Genomic DNA, 14,201 nt, shown 5'->3' with positions numbered 1-14,201 from the left:
AATTTAATAATTATAGATGTAGGATATCTTTTGCGTAAGATACTTTTTGAGAACGAACATGTTTTGATCAGTCCTCTCTTTTTTATATTTATAACAAAAAATATATACATAATATTAACGTACTCGCAAAAAAAAAAAATAGGTAAAAAAATAAGATAGTTTCAATAAATTTAAGTAAGTCCAAACTCCCAATAAATCCAATTTTTTTTGATGTTCCAAATGTTAACTGGTTGTAATTATCATTATACCAATTGTACAAATGTAGATTCTTATTATAATATGTAAATTAAATAATTTTAATAAAATCACGTAGTTTAAATCACGTAATTATAAAAAAAATTTTCTTAATTTTTAATAACTTATGCTATGAAAGATCGACTTTCTCATAAAGGCGTATTTTCTTACACACGTACACTTAAATTTATATTTAATGTAGATACGACGTAAACGAATTTTTATTTACACATTAGTTGTTAACAGCGCTGCTATCCTCCAGCGATATGACTATCCTGTCATTTTCAACTGAATTAGCTCTGTTGAACTTCCTTTTATCTTTTCCATCTTTGTGGTGTCTCTTGTGAACCTTCCCCGTCCTCTTCTTCTTCTTGTGCGCTCGTTTCTTGTGCTTCTTGACCACCTTTTCTTCGGAAACCGGTGAGACCGGGTGAGTCTTGCGTCTATTTTCTACCGGCGCCATGTAAGTTGGGGCTTGTTGTGGTTCCTGTATTTTAAAATTTGAGTTTTATTACTATTACTAGCTGTGCCCGCGACTTCGTCCGCGTGGTGTAGTTATTTTGGGCATCATTGAAGCCCTCAAGGGTGAATAATTTCCCCCGTTCTTTTTACGTTTTCCATTATTTCTTCGCTCCTAATAGTTGCAGCGTTTTGTTTTTCAATTCGAACCAGTAGTTCCTAACATTAGCGCGCTCAAACAAACATTTTGATATTTTAATGGCAAACCCCATGACAATGACTGTAATATTAAATCCTTGTGCCATGGTCTGTCTATGACCATAATTTAAAATTGGGTAAGTCAAGTTCTCTTTCTGACCTCTGCAAACTTTGCAGACAATATTTTTAATGATTTTTGGCACAACGAATAGGACCACTCCATCTCTTTCCCATGGATGTCGTAAAGGGCGACTAAGGGATAGGCTTACAAACTTAGGATTCTTTTTAGGCGATGGGCTAGCAACCTGTGTACTATTTGAATCCCAATTTTATCTTTAAGCCAAATAGCTGAACGTGGCTACTCAGTCTTTTCAAGACTGTTGGCTCTGTCTACCCCGCAAGGGATACAGACGTGACCATATGTATGTATTCTTAGACCCGGTTCCTAACACAGCGAAGAAAAGACAAGATGAAGTGTGTCTTCAATGACCAATCTGGATTTCGTCATTCCTCATCTGCTATCCGCTAAGCTAAAGTAGAAATGGATCCCTCCTGATGTCTCCTCTCCGCCCAGAAACCGGGTCTAAGTCTTACATCAGCAAGCACCTTTGGTTCGATCCTTGGGTTGGACCTCCTCAGGACGCTGTTACTTGCATCGCTAAAGTACCCATTGGCATTGTCTTCTATATACATGGGTGCTTCAGTGGAGGCGTCTAAGACTCCGTGGAGGTATTTGCTGCCGCGATTCTTGACCGTGAACCTGAGAAAGGAATTTAGGATTAACTTACATACATATGTACATGTAGTGCCGTGTGGTTCCCGGCACCAATACAAAAAAGAATAGGACCACTCCATCTCTTTCCCATGGATGTCGTAAAAGGCGACTAAGGGATAGGCTTACAAACTTGAGATTCTTTTTTTTGGCGATAGGCTAGCAACTTGTCACTATTCGAATCACAATTCTATCTTAAAGCCAAATAGCTGAACGTGGCCTATCAGTCCGCTCAGGACTGTTGGCTCTGTCTACCCCGCAAGGGATATAGACGTGATTATATGTATGTATGTATGTATAGTGACAGGTTGTTAGCTCATCGCCTATAAGAGGAATCCCAAGTTTGTAAACCTATCTCGTAAGTCGCCTTTTACGAGATCCATGGGAAACATGTGGAGTGGTCCTATTCTACATTAAGTGCCGGGAACCTCACGGCACAATTATCAAAATTAATGTACTTTTTCTAGTTATTTAATTACATAAATATATTTCTGGTTTGGCAGCAAAGAATTAATAATGAAATAATAAGTATAAAAAGGTGGATCTAATATATGGATCGTAACGTAGACTGTGAGTCTTGTGATTAAAAAATCTATCTTTTGAGGGATAAAGACGTGATATATGTGTGTTCCTTGTGAAAATTATGGATTTTATTTTGTTTTTAAAAGAGAAATGATAGAAATGATTCAGTAAACATGTTCATAATATTTCTGATTAGTAAAATCTTGGGAACAAATATTGAATTTATAGTCATCACAAAATTATGAATAGGTATGATCGATAGATACTAATCTGTTAATACCTTTCCATCGCATCGACTAAAATAAAACCTTGCGGGATTATATCCCAATGTGTCAAATGGGAAGTTAATCATAATGATACAAAAAGGAAGAAAATTAATCATATATCTCGTCAACGTTCTTGAATAGCCCAGATAAAATCTGTTAGTATTTAGTATTTAACCTGACGTAAAATTTATAATAAGCAAAAGGCCTTTCGGAAGCAACTTTTTATGGCATAAATAATTTTTTCCTATTCTTCTTTGGCATAATGGTTTTTAGCATGCAATATTTCGACATAATAGGTCTTAAGCATAATTATATTTTTGGCATACAGGTAAATGATGCATAATCAACTTTAAGGTTTGTTTAGGTGAGGTAGGTATCTTATACTACAAATAGTTATGCGTGGATTATGCGAAAGAACGTTATGCATAAAAATCTTTAGTATGCCATAATACGGTATCCTACCTTTTGTAATGGTCACCACCCATATTTGGCCTCTTCGGCTTTTTCTCTTCCGAGTATTTACTGTGCTGATTCTCAGGGTCATGTTGAACTCTAAAAATTATAAACTCATCGTTAAGATAATGAAAAACCCGTGACTTCGTCCGCATGGAAACCCTATCAATCCCGCGGGAACTCCGGTATAAAAAGAAGCCTATGTGTTATTCTGGGTCTTCAGCTACCTACATACTAAATTTCATGGTAATCGGTTCAGTAGTTTTTGCGTGAAAGAGTAACAAACATCCATACATCCATACAAACTTTCGCCTTTATAATAGTAGTAGGATCTAGTAGGATTGTACAATGCATCTAATAATGCTGCACCCGTCACCATTTGAATTTCGATTTCATTCAGTAAGCGAAATATGTACAATTAAACGTGACCATTCAGTTTTTTTAAGAAAACAATAATATTATTGGCACTTTCCCCTCTAGTTGGAATCCTGGTTATGCCCCTGGTCTACCTACTGGTCCTAGCTTTTGGGTCAAGAACGTTGACAAGACATATAAGTTTATTATTTTGGTCTACCTCATAGTATTTCGCCTTTTACGACATCCCATGGATGTCGTAAAAGGCGACTAAGGAGAGATGATGAGAAAGAAATGATGGAGTGGTCCTATTCTTTTTTATGTTGGTGCCAGGAACCACACGGCACTAAAAAACTTACTTCCGCATTTATAATAGGTAATTAATTATTAATGTGTGATGAGAGTTATGAATGTGGATGAAGCGAAGGAAATATGCAGAGATCGTGGCAAGTGGAAAGAGGTGGTCTCTGTCTACCTCTCCGGGGAAGAGGCGTGATTTTATGTATGTATGTATGTATGTAATTAATTATTAATTAGTTGGAATAGTCGTAATTACCCTCGTTCAGCGCTGACCTCCTGGTCTTCTGGTTTCTGTACTTTGACCTTCTCGCTCATTTTGTGAACCACGTCTTCAATGTCCCTCATCCTGGTCAACAAAAAAGATTTCTCATACATACATATTATTTCGAGCTTGCATGAAGAGAGTTATGAATGTGGATGAAGCGAAGGAAATATGCAGAGATCGTGGCAAGTGGAAAGAGGTAGTCTCTGCCTACCCCTCCGGGAAAGAGGCGTGATTTTATGTATGTATTTACATATTATCACATCTATAGATATCTCTTGCGGCGTAGACGGAGCCAACAGTCTTGAAAAGACTGACAGGCCACGTTCAGCTGTTTAGCTTTAAAATAGAATTGAGATTCAAATAGTGACAGGTTGTTAGCCCATCGCTTAAAACAAAATTCCCAAGCTTACAAGCGTTTGCAATTGATAAATCTTTATCGCCTTTTACGACATCCATGGGAGAGAGATGGAGTGGTCCCATTTTAAAGAGGCGGGGAACACGTCGCTTTAAAATTCTTGAATTGAGAAATCTTCGTTCCCTTGGATGTCGTAAAAGGCGACTAAGGGATAGGCTTATAAACTTGGGATTCTTCTTTTAGGCGATGGGCTAGCAACCTGTCACTTTTTGAATCTCAATTCTATCTTAAGCCAAATAGCTGAACGTGGCCTATCAGCCTTTTCAAGACTGTTGGCTCTGTCTACTACTCAAGGGATAAAGACGTGATTATATGTATGTATGTAATGTGTGAGATGAAGGGTTACCTGTCACCAATAGCGTCAACTAAGGTTTGAAGGTTGGGTTTCCCAGATTTCTTGTCAGGCTCTGGAGCAACAGGCTGTTCTTGCTGGTGATAGGCTTCTTGATAGGGAGGTGCCTGGAGAAGGTATAAAGGATATCTATCATTGAGCTGTGCCCGGGACTTCGTCCGCGTGGAATAGTTATTTTGGGCATCATTGAAGCCCTCTAGGATGAATAGTTTTCCCCGTTTTTGTTTACATATTCTATTATGTCTTTGCTTCTTATAGTAGTTGCAGCGTGATGTTATATAGCCTAAAGCCATCCTCGATAAATGGGCTATTCAACACAAACATAATTTTTCAATTCGAACCATTAGTTCTTAAGATTTGCGCGTTCAAACAAACAAACAAACAAACAAACTCTTCAGCTTTATAATATTAGTATAGATTAACTAATTATTACCTTAACAGGAGTTTCTTGATCAGGCTCGTTCCATTGAGCTGGTGGAACTTCAGTCCAAGAGGCGCGGTTGTGTTGACCCTAAATCATAGATATGAACATACATACATACAGTCACGTCTATATCCCTTGCGGGGCAGACAAAGCCAACAGTCTTGAAAAGACTGATTGGTCACGTTCAGCTGTTTAGCTTAATGATAGAATTGAGATTCAAATAGTGACAGGTTGCTAGCACATCGCCTAAAAAGGAATCTCGAGTTTGTAAGCCTATCCGTTAGTCGCCTTTTACGACATCCATGGGAAAGAGATACGAGTGGTCCTATTCTTTTTTTGTTTTGCTGCCGGGAACCACACGGCACTGCTGGGAACCACAAGACACTACATAGATATGAAAAAATTACCTACAAACTCATTAGACTTGTCTTTTTTGTGAATTACTTTACATAGCCGTGCCGTGTGGTTTCCGGCACCAATATAAAAAAACGAATAGGACCACTCCATCTCTTTCCCATGGATGTCGTAAAAGGCGACTAAGGTATCGGTTTACGAACTTGGGAAAACGAGATAGAGTGGTCCTATAATTTTTTGTTTATTGGTGCCGGGAACCACACGGCACATATTAAGGGTCAGTATTTCGATGAGCAATTAACATACCTGAGGTTTCTGCGTTTGTCCGTAAGAGTAGCTGTAATATTCCCTCACTTCTCTGCCCTCAGCTGACTGGTCTACTTGCTGCGAAATTATATACAGGTTAGGGATGACGCCGTGTGGTTCCCGGCACCATTAGAAAAGAAAGAGTAGGGCCACTCCATCACTTTCTCATAGATGTCGGAAAAGGCGACTAAGGGATAGGGTGGTTTCCGGCACCATTAGAAAAGAAAGAACAGGACCACTCCATCTCTTTCCCACGGGTGTCGGAAAAGGCGACTAAGGGATAGGCTTATAAACTTGGGATTCTTCTTTTAAGTGATGGGCTAGCGACCTGTCACTATTTGAATCTCAATTCTATCATCGAGCCGATCAGCTGAACGCGGCCTAAATACGGCTAGGCCTATATCTTTTCAACGTATGTTTTATTTAAAAGTACCCGAAACCGGCGAGCTTGTATGAAGAGAGTTATGAATGTGGATGAAGCGAAGGAAGTGTGCAGAGATCGTGGCAAGTGGAAAGAGGTAGTCTCTGCCTACCCCTCCGGGAAAGAGGCGTGATTTTATGTATGTATGTAATCCCAAGTTTATAAGCCTATCCCTTAGTCGCCTTTTACGACATCCATGGGAAAGAGATGTAGCGGTCCTATTCTTTTTTTTTTTTCATTGGTGTCAGGAACCACACGGCATCATGATAAGGATATGTTTATATGTATTTATTATGTATTCTTTTCAGCGTATGTTTAATTTCACCTTAGATTCTTCAGCTTTCCGATTCTCCGTCCACCTTTTTATCATATCCACTGTGTCACCCTTCTCGTTCGATTTCCCCTCGGCGTCGCCCTCTCGCGGTTCAACGTTGTCCTCTTCGAAATATTGACTGGGCGGTTTGCTGTGTCGTTTTCTGTTTGGAGATTTTATTGCAATAATTAAATTGTATTTAAAAGTATTGATTAGAATCCCGGCCAGGGCATGATGAGAAAAGAACTTTTTTTGATTGGCCTGGTTTATCTATATAAGTGTTTATTATATAATATAGTATCGTTGAGTTAGTATCTCGTAACACAAGTCTCGAACTTACTTACTTATTTGTCCCGTATATGTAAAAAAAAATATTACAAATATTTAATATTTTGTTATATTACGATTTCTGTAACATTTAAATAGATAATTGAAATAAATAAAAAATAAAACTTAAATATTCGAAAGTATTTCTTTTGGGTTGAAAATTGTTATTCAATTCTAAAAAAAGTTACGATTTCTTTTTTAATTGAATAACAATTTTCAATCAAGTTATAGGTATATAATCAGTTTCTAGACAATTCTATAACCTAACTGTTGGTATAAACATCTCTCTCAAGTAAAACTTTAATTTTGTATTGTCTATAAATTTTGACACTAGGCCCACCCTAACCTCACCCCCCAAACTAGATACGCCCTCGGCGGTTGAAATCAATTGACATGAAAATAATTGAAACGCACCGTTCACCCTTCTCCTGTTTCATATCACCCATCTCTTTCTGATCATTGCTGGTGGTCAAGGCGATCTGGAAAAACCAGGCAAAATTCAGGCAATAGTCATACATGTCTTGGTTCCAGAAGTACGAAAACGGAATTATATCTAAGTGATACTATTACGTTTTGTTTGTAAATAAATGTTTTAGTAATGCATGCCGTGCCTGAACTACACTGAAAACGGGCAACAAATAAATGTATTTTTCAGTAGGCGTATGCACTTTATCGCGCCATCAACTTTTCTCTACCAGCTGACCAGTTTACTTTAAGTAGAGAACGCCAAACGGCATTAAGTCCGCCTTTAGTACATTTATTTTGTGCAATATAGTTTTAAATAAATAAATAAATGAGCTGGTATGGCCACGGCGGTAAAATGGTAGTCGCTCCGTGTAATTACCTGAACCCACTCCAGAATCGTGGTCATAGGATACTATTCTTTAGAAATCTCTTATCGCAAAAGCACTATCACCTCAGTTAACTCATAGACTGCTCGTTTGCCATTGAAAGAACTTACAGCCTGCAGTGCAATGCAATGGTTAGATTTATGTCTTCGGCGCAGAGCCTTCCTTCTATTTCACCGCTCTGAAGAGGAGCCCCAGGGGCACCTTAAAACCACGATACAACGTCCCGACCGGCTGTTAACAAGCTCCCTCTGATCCAAAGTTTCAACACCACGTCAAATTAACCGCAGATTTTGCAGGATCTATTATTGCAGGAGCAATCTTTAAGGCACACAGTGGTAGGGCCAAGGTTGCAGCAATCCCACCCTCACTTACCACTATATCGGGAGAAGGTGGTGCTTGTGCCGCTCGGGGCACCGCCTCATTATAATTAGATTCGGGGGTCACCTTGGATGCCCTCAGTACCTTTTCTCGTGGCTTCTCGTTTTCATTGTCAGTCAGCTCGTATACTGGACCCTCGTTGGCGCTTCTGGTGATAAAGTGGGAGATTGAAAGTCAGATGAGAGGTATGAATGTGGATGAAGCGATGGAAGTATGCAGGGTCGTGGCAAGTGGAAAGATGTAGTCTCTGCGTAGCTTTCCGGGGAAAAAGGCGTGATTTTATGTATGTATGTATTAATAGTCAGAGTTTTTGTAGTACCTTTTCTATCAATCGGTCACTCAGTTACAGACCCATGGTCTAGAACATTACCCAGGCTCCTCTCAAAGAAAGGAGAGGATAGTCTGGAGGAAGAAGTCACTCAGGACAGTAGTTAATGGAAACGTTTTATAAATATTGATTAACTGGATATAAAATGTGATACCTGACGGCGAGGGAAACATCGTGAAGTAACTTTCATATATGATGTGTAAATGAGTATGCCGTGTGGTTCCCAGCACCAATACAAAAAAGAGTAGAAACACTCCATCTCTTTCCCATGGATGTCGTAAAAGGCGACTAAGGGATAGGCTTACAAACTTGGGATTCATTATTAGGCGATGGGCTAGCAACCAGTCACTATTTGAATCTCAATTCTACCATAAAGCCATATAGCTGAACGTGGCCATTCAGTCTTTCCAAACTGTTGGCTCTGTCTACCCTGCTAGGGATATAGACGTGACCATACGTATGTATGTGTAAATGAGATCCCATACAATGACTGCGAAGGTAAGACGAGAGTCGCTTCGTGTGAAAACAAGGAGTATGATCCAGCTCTGGACCTGGGTCCCTCTTCGCTTCACCGGCCTTGTCCGGCTACTGAGCCCCCCCATCGCTGCAAGATGGGAACCCTTCGGAGGGGACCAGATAACCTCCTAACCTAACTTGGCTAAAAATAGTTACCTAACGCGGTTCAGAAGCAGCGCAGTTTGAAAGCGAGCCCGCAATAAGTTGCAATAGAAGAAACTGTTGGAACTGGAAGCGAGGTCCTCTGACACAGGTATTCTATACTTACAAGAGGGCCTCAACAACTGGCTTTGTAAAACTGTTTTACTGAATAAACGTAAAATTTTTTTTTTTTTTTTTAACTGGTCTCATTATTGGAAACACAGGTCTGCGCTCGTTCTATTTTGCCACCGCACCGCCGGTGTGACGACTTTGAAGAGTTTCTTGTTCTACAGTCTTGGCACGGGTCTGATTTTAAACTGCGCTACTTCTGTATATAGAAGTCTTTGGACAAACTTACTTGGGTAAAAACTCGTTTCCCGGCGGGGGTTTCTTCATCTTGTACATATGGCTCCAGGGCGCTGCAGGCAGGGATTCCCAGGGTTGACCAAGGACTCTGGTCCAGACCTCACCACGGACTACCACCAGGCATCTGGGAAGCAATGTGAACTTGGTTCTTAAAGATATCACAATTATATTTCATGGAATGGAATGAAAAAATGAAATGGAATTATAATCACACTTCAACACGTTATAAGAGTCCGAGATCGACATCATTTTTTTAATTTGTATTATAAGTGCGTCAAAAATAAGTTAAATGATGTATGATGTATGGAGTGATATCCTGGATAATAGTTAACTCTACTAGCCAAATAAAAATTCACATTTAAAAGAAGCAAATCAAGGATGTCCTGGCAAAGGTTCAAGTCAAAAGTACCCGAAACCGCCGAGCTTGCATGAATAGAGTTATGAATGTGGATGAAGCGAATGAAGTATGCAGAGATCGTGGAAGTCGAAAAAGCAGAGATCGCAGAGATTGATCGGTGCAAGTGAAAAGATGTAGTTTCTACCTACCCCTTGTGTCATATGATTAATTATCTATGAGTGTCAATGTCATTGTCAAGAGAGAGATACATAAAAACAGTTTGTAGAATAAAACAGTTTGTAACGGAGATACAATAAAACAGTTTGTGATGGCGTCATCATGCAACTGAACCTCGAATGTGTTTTATTTCATAAATTACTATATGAAGAGAGTTATGAATGTGGATGAAGCAAAGGAAATATGCAGAGATCGTGGCAAGTGGAAAGAGGTAGTCTCTGCCTACCCCTCCGGGAAAGAGGCGTGATTTTATGTATGTATGTATGTATTACTATATGAAACACCCCTCCGGAGAAATGGCGTGATTATATGTATGAATGTATGTTAAAAGAAACCAAGAAAACGTGACCATTCAGTTTTTTTATGAAAAAAAAAATATTTTTGGCAATCCTGGTTATGCCCCTGCCTACTTACTGGTCCTAGCTTTTGGGCCAAGAACGTTGACAAGACATATACGTTTTTTATTTTGGTCAACCTCATAGTGAGTAATAATCCAATTTCTATAGAAGTAGCTGTGCCCGCGTCTTCGTCCGCGTGGAATACTTATTTTGAGCATCATTGAAGTCCTCAAGTATGGACAATTTTCCCCGTTTATTTCACATATTCCATTATTTCTTCATATCATTTAGGTATCATTATTCTTAAGTTACCTTAGCCGAGTGCAACAGTACGGAAACTGCATGTTGGTGTCTTCAACCACCTCCTCACACTCGATGGCCGATTCTGGTGCTTCGACGCGCTTACATCTGTAAACAAGTCACGAAATAAATGAAATTAAAAATCAGGACGCAGAATTAAAGGTAAATAAATACCTAAATATAATAAATATATACGAGACAAATTACACTGATTGAGTTAGCCTCGAAGTACTCGAATCCTCATAATTATAAGGATTTCAGTGACTGGTCACCCCATGCATAGAAAGTGCTGACCACAATTCATTCCTCTCAACTCTATTGTAGGCCTTTTCCAAATCCACGAATGTGCAATAGACTTTTTGACTCTTGGCCAAAAACTTTTCGGCTATGCACCGCAAAGAAAAGACCGGATCAGGGACACCAACGGGGAGGTCAGTCTGTTTGTATGTCACCGAGTTGATGTGAACACGTAGTCCATTGACATCAAGTGTGGCATCCTGACTCAAAAGTGGAGGTCAATATACATATATTATATTAGTTAATTCTCTAAGTAATAACGAACATAAGTATGTTTGTACTATTGTCACACTAGCTGTTGCCCACGACTTCGTTCGCCGTAAAAATTCACTGGCAATCTTAACACACAAACCTCTTCTAAAAATTCTTCCCCTTAGATTCGAAGAGAATTTTTTATATGCCCGTTTTAAAATTAAACCGGTCACTTACTATTTTATTATAGTATGTGTGGATGTCGGATTATCGACATCGACACTGTCGAGACATCAGTTTTCAAAATTGGGATTGTTAAAAGAATTAACTACGATATTCGGAATGACAGTCAGCATTTAAATGTTGTCATTTTATTTAGCTTTAATGATTCTGTAAGCCCATCCTTACCCTCACAGTAGCTACGTGCCTAATTTCGAATTAAATCAAAGTGTGTAATCATCGTTTGAATTCGCGCCGCCCGCATCGATTCTCACAATTCTTATTTTAGACAGAACCACGTGACGAGATATGATTGAGCTAAGAAATCATTAAAAGTTAACAAGACCTAGTAGGTACCTTTCTACTATTATTGAAACCTTAATGTTTTAGTAAACCATTTTTTACGACCAAAATACACGTGCAACACGTGATGTGCATTTCGCGACGTTAGAAAGAAAGAAAGAAAAATCGTTTATTTGGTACATTAGCAAAATATAAATTGGAATTTGTGAATTGTTACATTACATGCATGCACCAAAAATCAAGTAGGGAATTTTTTCAATGTATTTGATATAGAATAGGACCCTTCCATGTCTTTTTCATGAATATCGTAAAAGTTTAATAAAACTTCTTCTTTTAGGCGATCATTAAGCCAAACAGCTGAACGTGGCCTATCAGTATTATCAAGACTGTGGCTCTGTCTACCGCAAAGGCTATAAACGTAATAATATGTATGTAAATTACTATACCCGTATACTATATCGTGGGCGACATTCAATTCAGTTTAATAGAACCGGGACTAAAGCCGGGAGGTAGAAGATTCAATTAAAAAAAAAGAAAAGACAGGTACCTACCTACTATGATTATTACTTTCCATGATCCTAGTAAAAAACGATTCAAGATCATAGAATATATTGGACGAAAACATTATGCCCTAGTGAGGGGACACGAGTAGGTATGAAATTTTATCGATATTAAATTTTATATTTTCTTTATTTTTTTTTTCTTCCTGTTTTTTTTTCTTCTCTTATTAGGAATATTATAATATATATTAATGGAATATATTAATGTAACTTTTAAACCTTTCACGGAGGATGTAGACAGAGTCCATTGCCGAGATTCCTGAATATTTTCTTGCCATATCCACAATCATCTTTTCAAGCAAGCTCATTGGTTTAGGATATTATTGACCTCATTGTTTTGGCAGTGCCGTGTGGTTCCCGGCACCACTAGAAAAAAGAATAGGACCACTCCATCTCTTTCCCATGGATGTCGTAACAGATGACTAAGGGGTAGGCTTATAAACTTGGGATTCTTCTTTTAGGCGATGGGCTAACAACCTGTCACTATTTGAATCTCAATTCTATCTTAAAGCCAAACAGCTGAACCTGGCCTATCAGTCTTCACAAGACTGTTAGCTCTGTCTATCCCGCAAGGGATATAGACGTGATTATATGTATGTATGTCTAATGGACTTACCCAACAGTATAAATAGCGAGGTTTCTTCCACCAGGCTGACAGCGATGCCTCGTGCAGGAGTAGGCATCGGCCCACTCGGTGTAAGCGGCATGCTTCTTCATGGTACGAGGATCTGTGCAGTCTGCAAGAAGAAAATGGGTATTCAGGTGTCATGATGTTCTGTGCCGTGTGGTTCCCGGCACCACATTTGATTGTTACGTTAGGATGACTGGATTGATTGTTACGTTATGATAAGGTTTCCACGCGGACGATGTCGCGGGTGGCCTCTAGTACTATACAGGGTGACTTTTAATTCAACTGCATAAATTTAACTGTTAAGTGTACTCATCTAAAGGATATTTAAAAACGTTAAAAGAAAATTATCGGTTCATATTTTAGAAAGTACGAAAAAAATAAAAGTATCAAAATCCACGATCCTAAATACGTCATATCACCCCGGCCGACGGAAAAGCGACGCGTAAGATTCAGAGGTCAACGACACAATTCATTAAGCTGAGCGATCTCGACAACTCTGTACTTTACTTGATCTTGATACTAGAAAAATAATTTATTTTTCAGACATTTATTTACATGTTTAGTTTTAATTTCTTTTCTTAGTATTGGTCTTTAATAAAGCGTGTGACGTAGTTTTTGAGGGTTTTTTAAATGTGAAAATGATGACGTTTAATTTAAATAAAAATAGGCTCAAACAGCTCAGAAGCATGGGTATAGTCTATGTTTAAAAGGATGCAGTTGATTTAAATGTCACCTTGTATATACCTGTGAAACTCATGGATTTGGATGAATATGAATGTATTAATATTAACAAGTATCTATCTATAGTTATTAAACTTACATTGATCTTTATAGGCATCTGCCGCTTCTTCCCCACGGACATAGTATAAGATACACAGTAACAGCCAAATCATTGTAATTCAGACAATATTTGTCATCTCAGACCAACACTTTCCCATTGAATAAACGTTTTCAGATGACTATTCTTTGGAACTACATTGTTTTAGGTACAATCGCGCGCAAATATCTTCGAAAAGACGATGGATTTTCTATTTTTACTGTTGCGTTTTAGGTGAGTAAGTTGGTTGATTTGTTGGCCGTAAATCAAAATCAATATTTCATTCAGTAAAACAGGCCTTCGCAGGCACTTTCCAACCGGTGGTGTATATACCTGGACTATACCCTAAGGACTAAGATTATCTGGATTAATCTACGTTTTAAAATCTTTCTAGCTGTTATAACTTCACTATCCGAGATAATGTGTGTAACAGAAGTATTAATTGTAACACAGTCATAAAATGTATGCTTCTCTTATCTCAATTACATGAATAAACACAGTGTCATGTGTCGGAGTAATCAAACCCGGCGAACCATCGCCATCAAGAGTAATATCTTTGCGAATCTCTCTTACCCTTAGTTAAAATTCGAGTATTATTTAGCATGAGAAACTGATCCTTCCCATGGTAATAATGGGGAAAATAATAACTATTTAA

General features: G+C 38.5%; 1 protein-coding gene and 1 long non-coding RNA gene across 2 annotated transcripts; both read right to left on the bottom strand.

The window, feature by feature from the left end:
• Nucleotides 1-356: 356 nt before the first annotated feature.
• On the bottom strand, nt 357-13,591 carry LOC106131751 (uncharacterized). Its single transcript, XM_060952617.1, has 14 exons — nt 13,474-13,591; nt 12,715-12,835; nt 10,540-10,635; nt 9,308-9,439; nt 7,959-8,112; nt 7,150-7,214; nt 6,421-6,571; nt 5,675-5,752; nt 5,024-5,101; nt 4,585-4,697; nt 3,815-3,904; nt 2,914-3,003; nt 1,498-1,651; nt 357-721 (listed from the first exon to the last, which is right to left on the bottom strand). Exons 1-14 carry the CDS (start codon nt 13,589-13,591, stop codon nt 467-469), a joined length of 1,695 nt encoding a protein of 564 aa, XP_060808600.1. The 3' UTR covers nt 357-466.
• Nucleotides 5,023-6,526, bottom strand: LOC132903759 (uncharacterized). Its single transcript, XR_009657478.1, has 3 exons — nt 6,421-6,526; nt 5,675-5,752; nt 5,023-5,101 (listed from the first exon to the last, which is right to left on the bottom strand). It is a non-coding gene; the product is annotated as an uncharacterized LOC132903759 (long non-coding RNA).
• Nucleotides 13,592-14,201: the final 610 nt, after the last annotated feature.

This window comes from Amyelois transitella, chromosome 29 (assembly GCF_032362555.1).
Source record: "Amyelois transitella isolate CPQ chromosome 29, ilAmyTran1.1, whole genome shotgun sequence".
NCBI lineage: Eukaryota > Metazoa > Arthropoda > Insecta > Lepidoptera > Pyralidae > Amyelois > Amyelois transitella.
The sequence above is the reverse complement of the archived record's forward strand: the minus strand, read 5'-3'. Positions and strand labels throughout refer to the sequence as shown.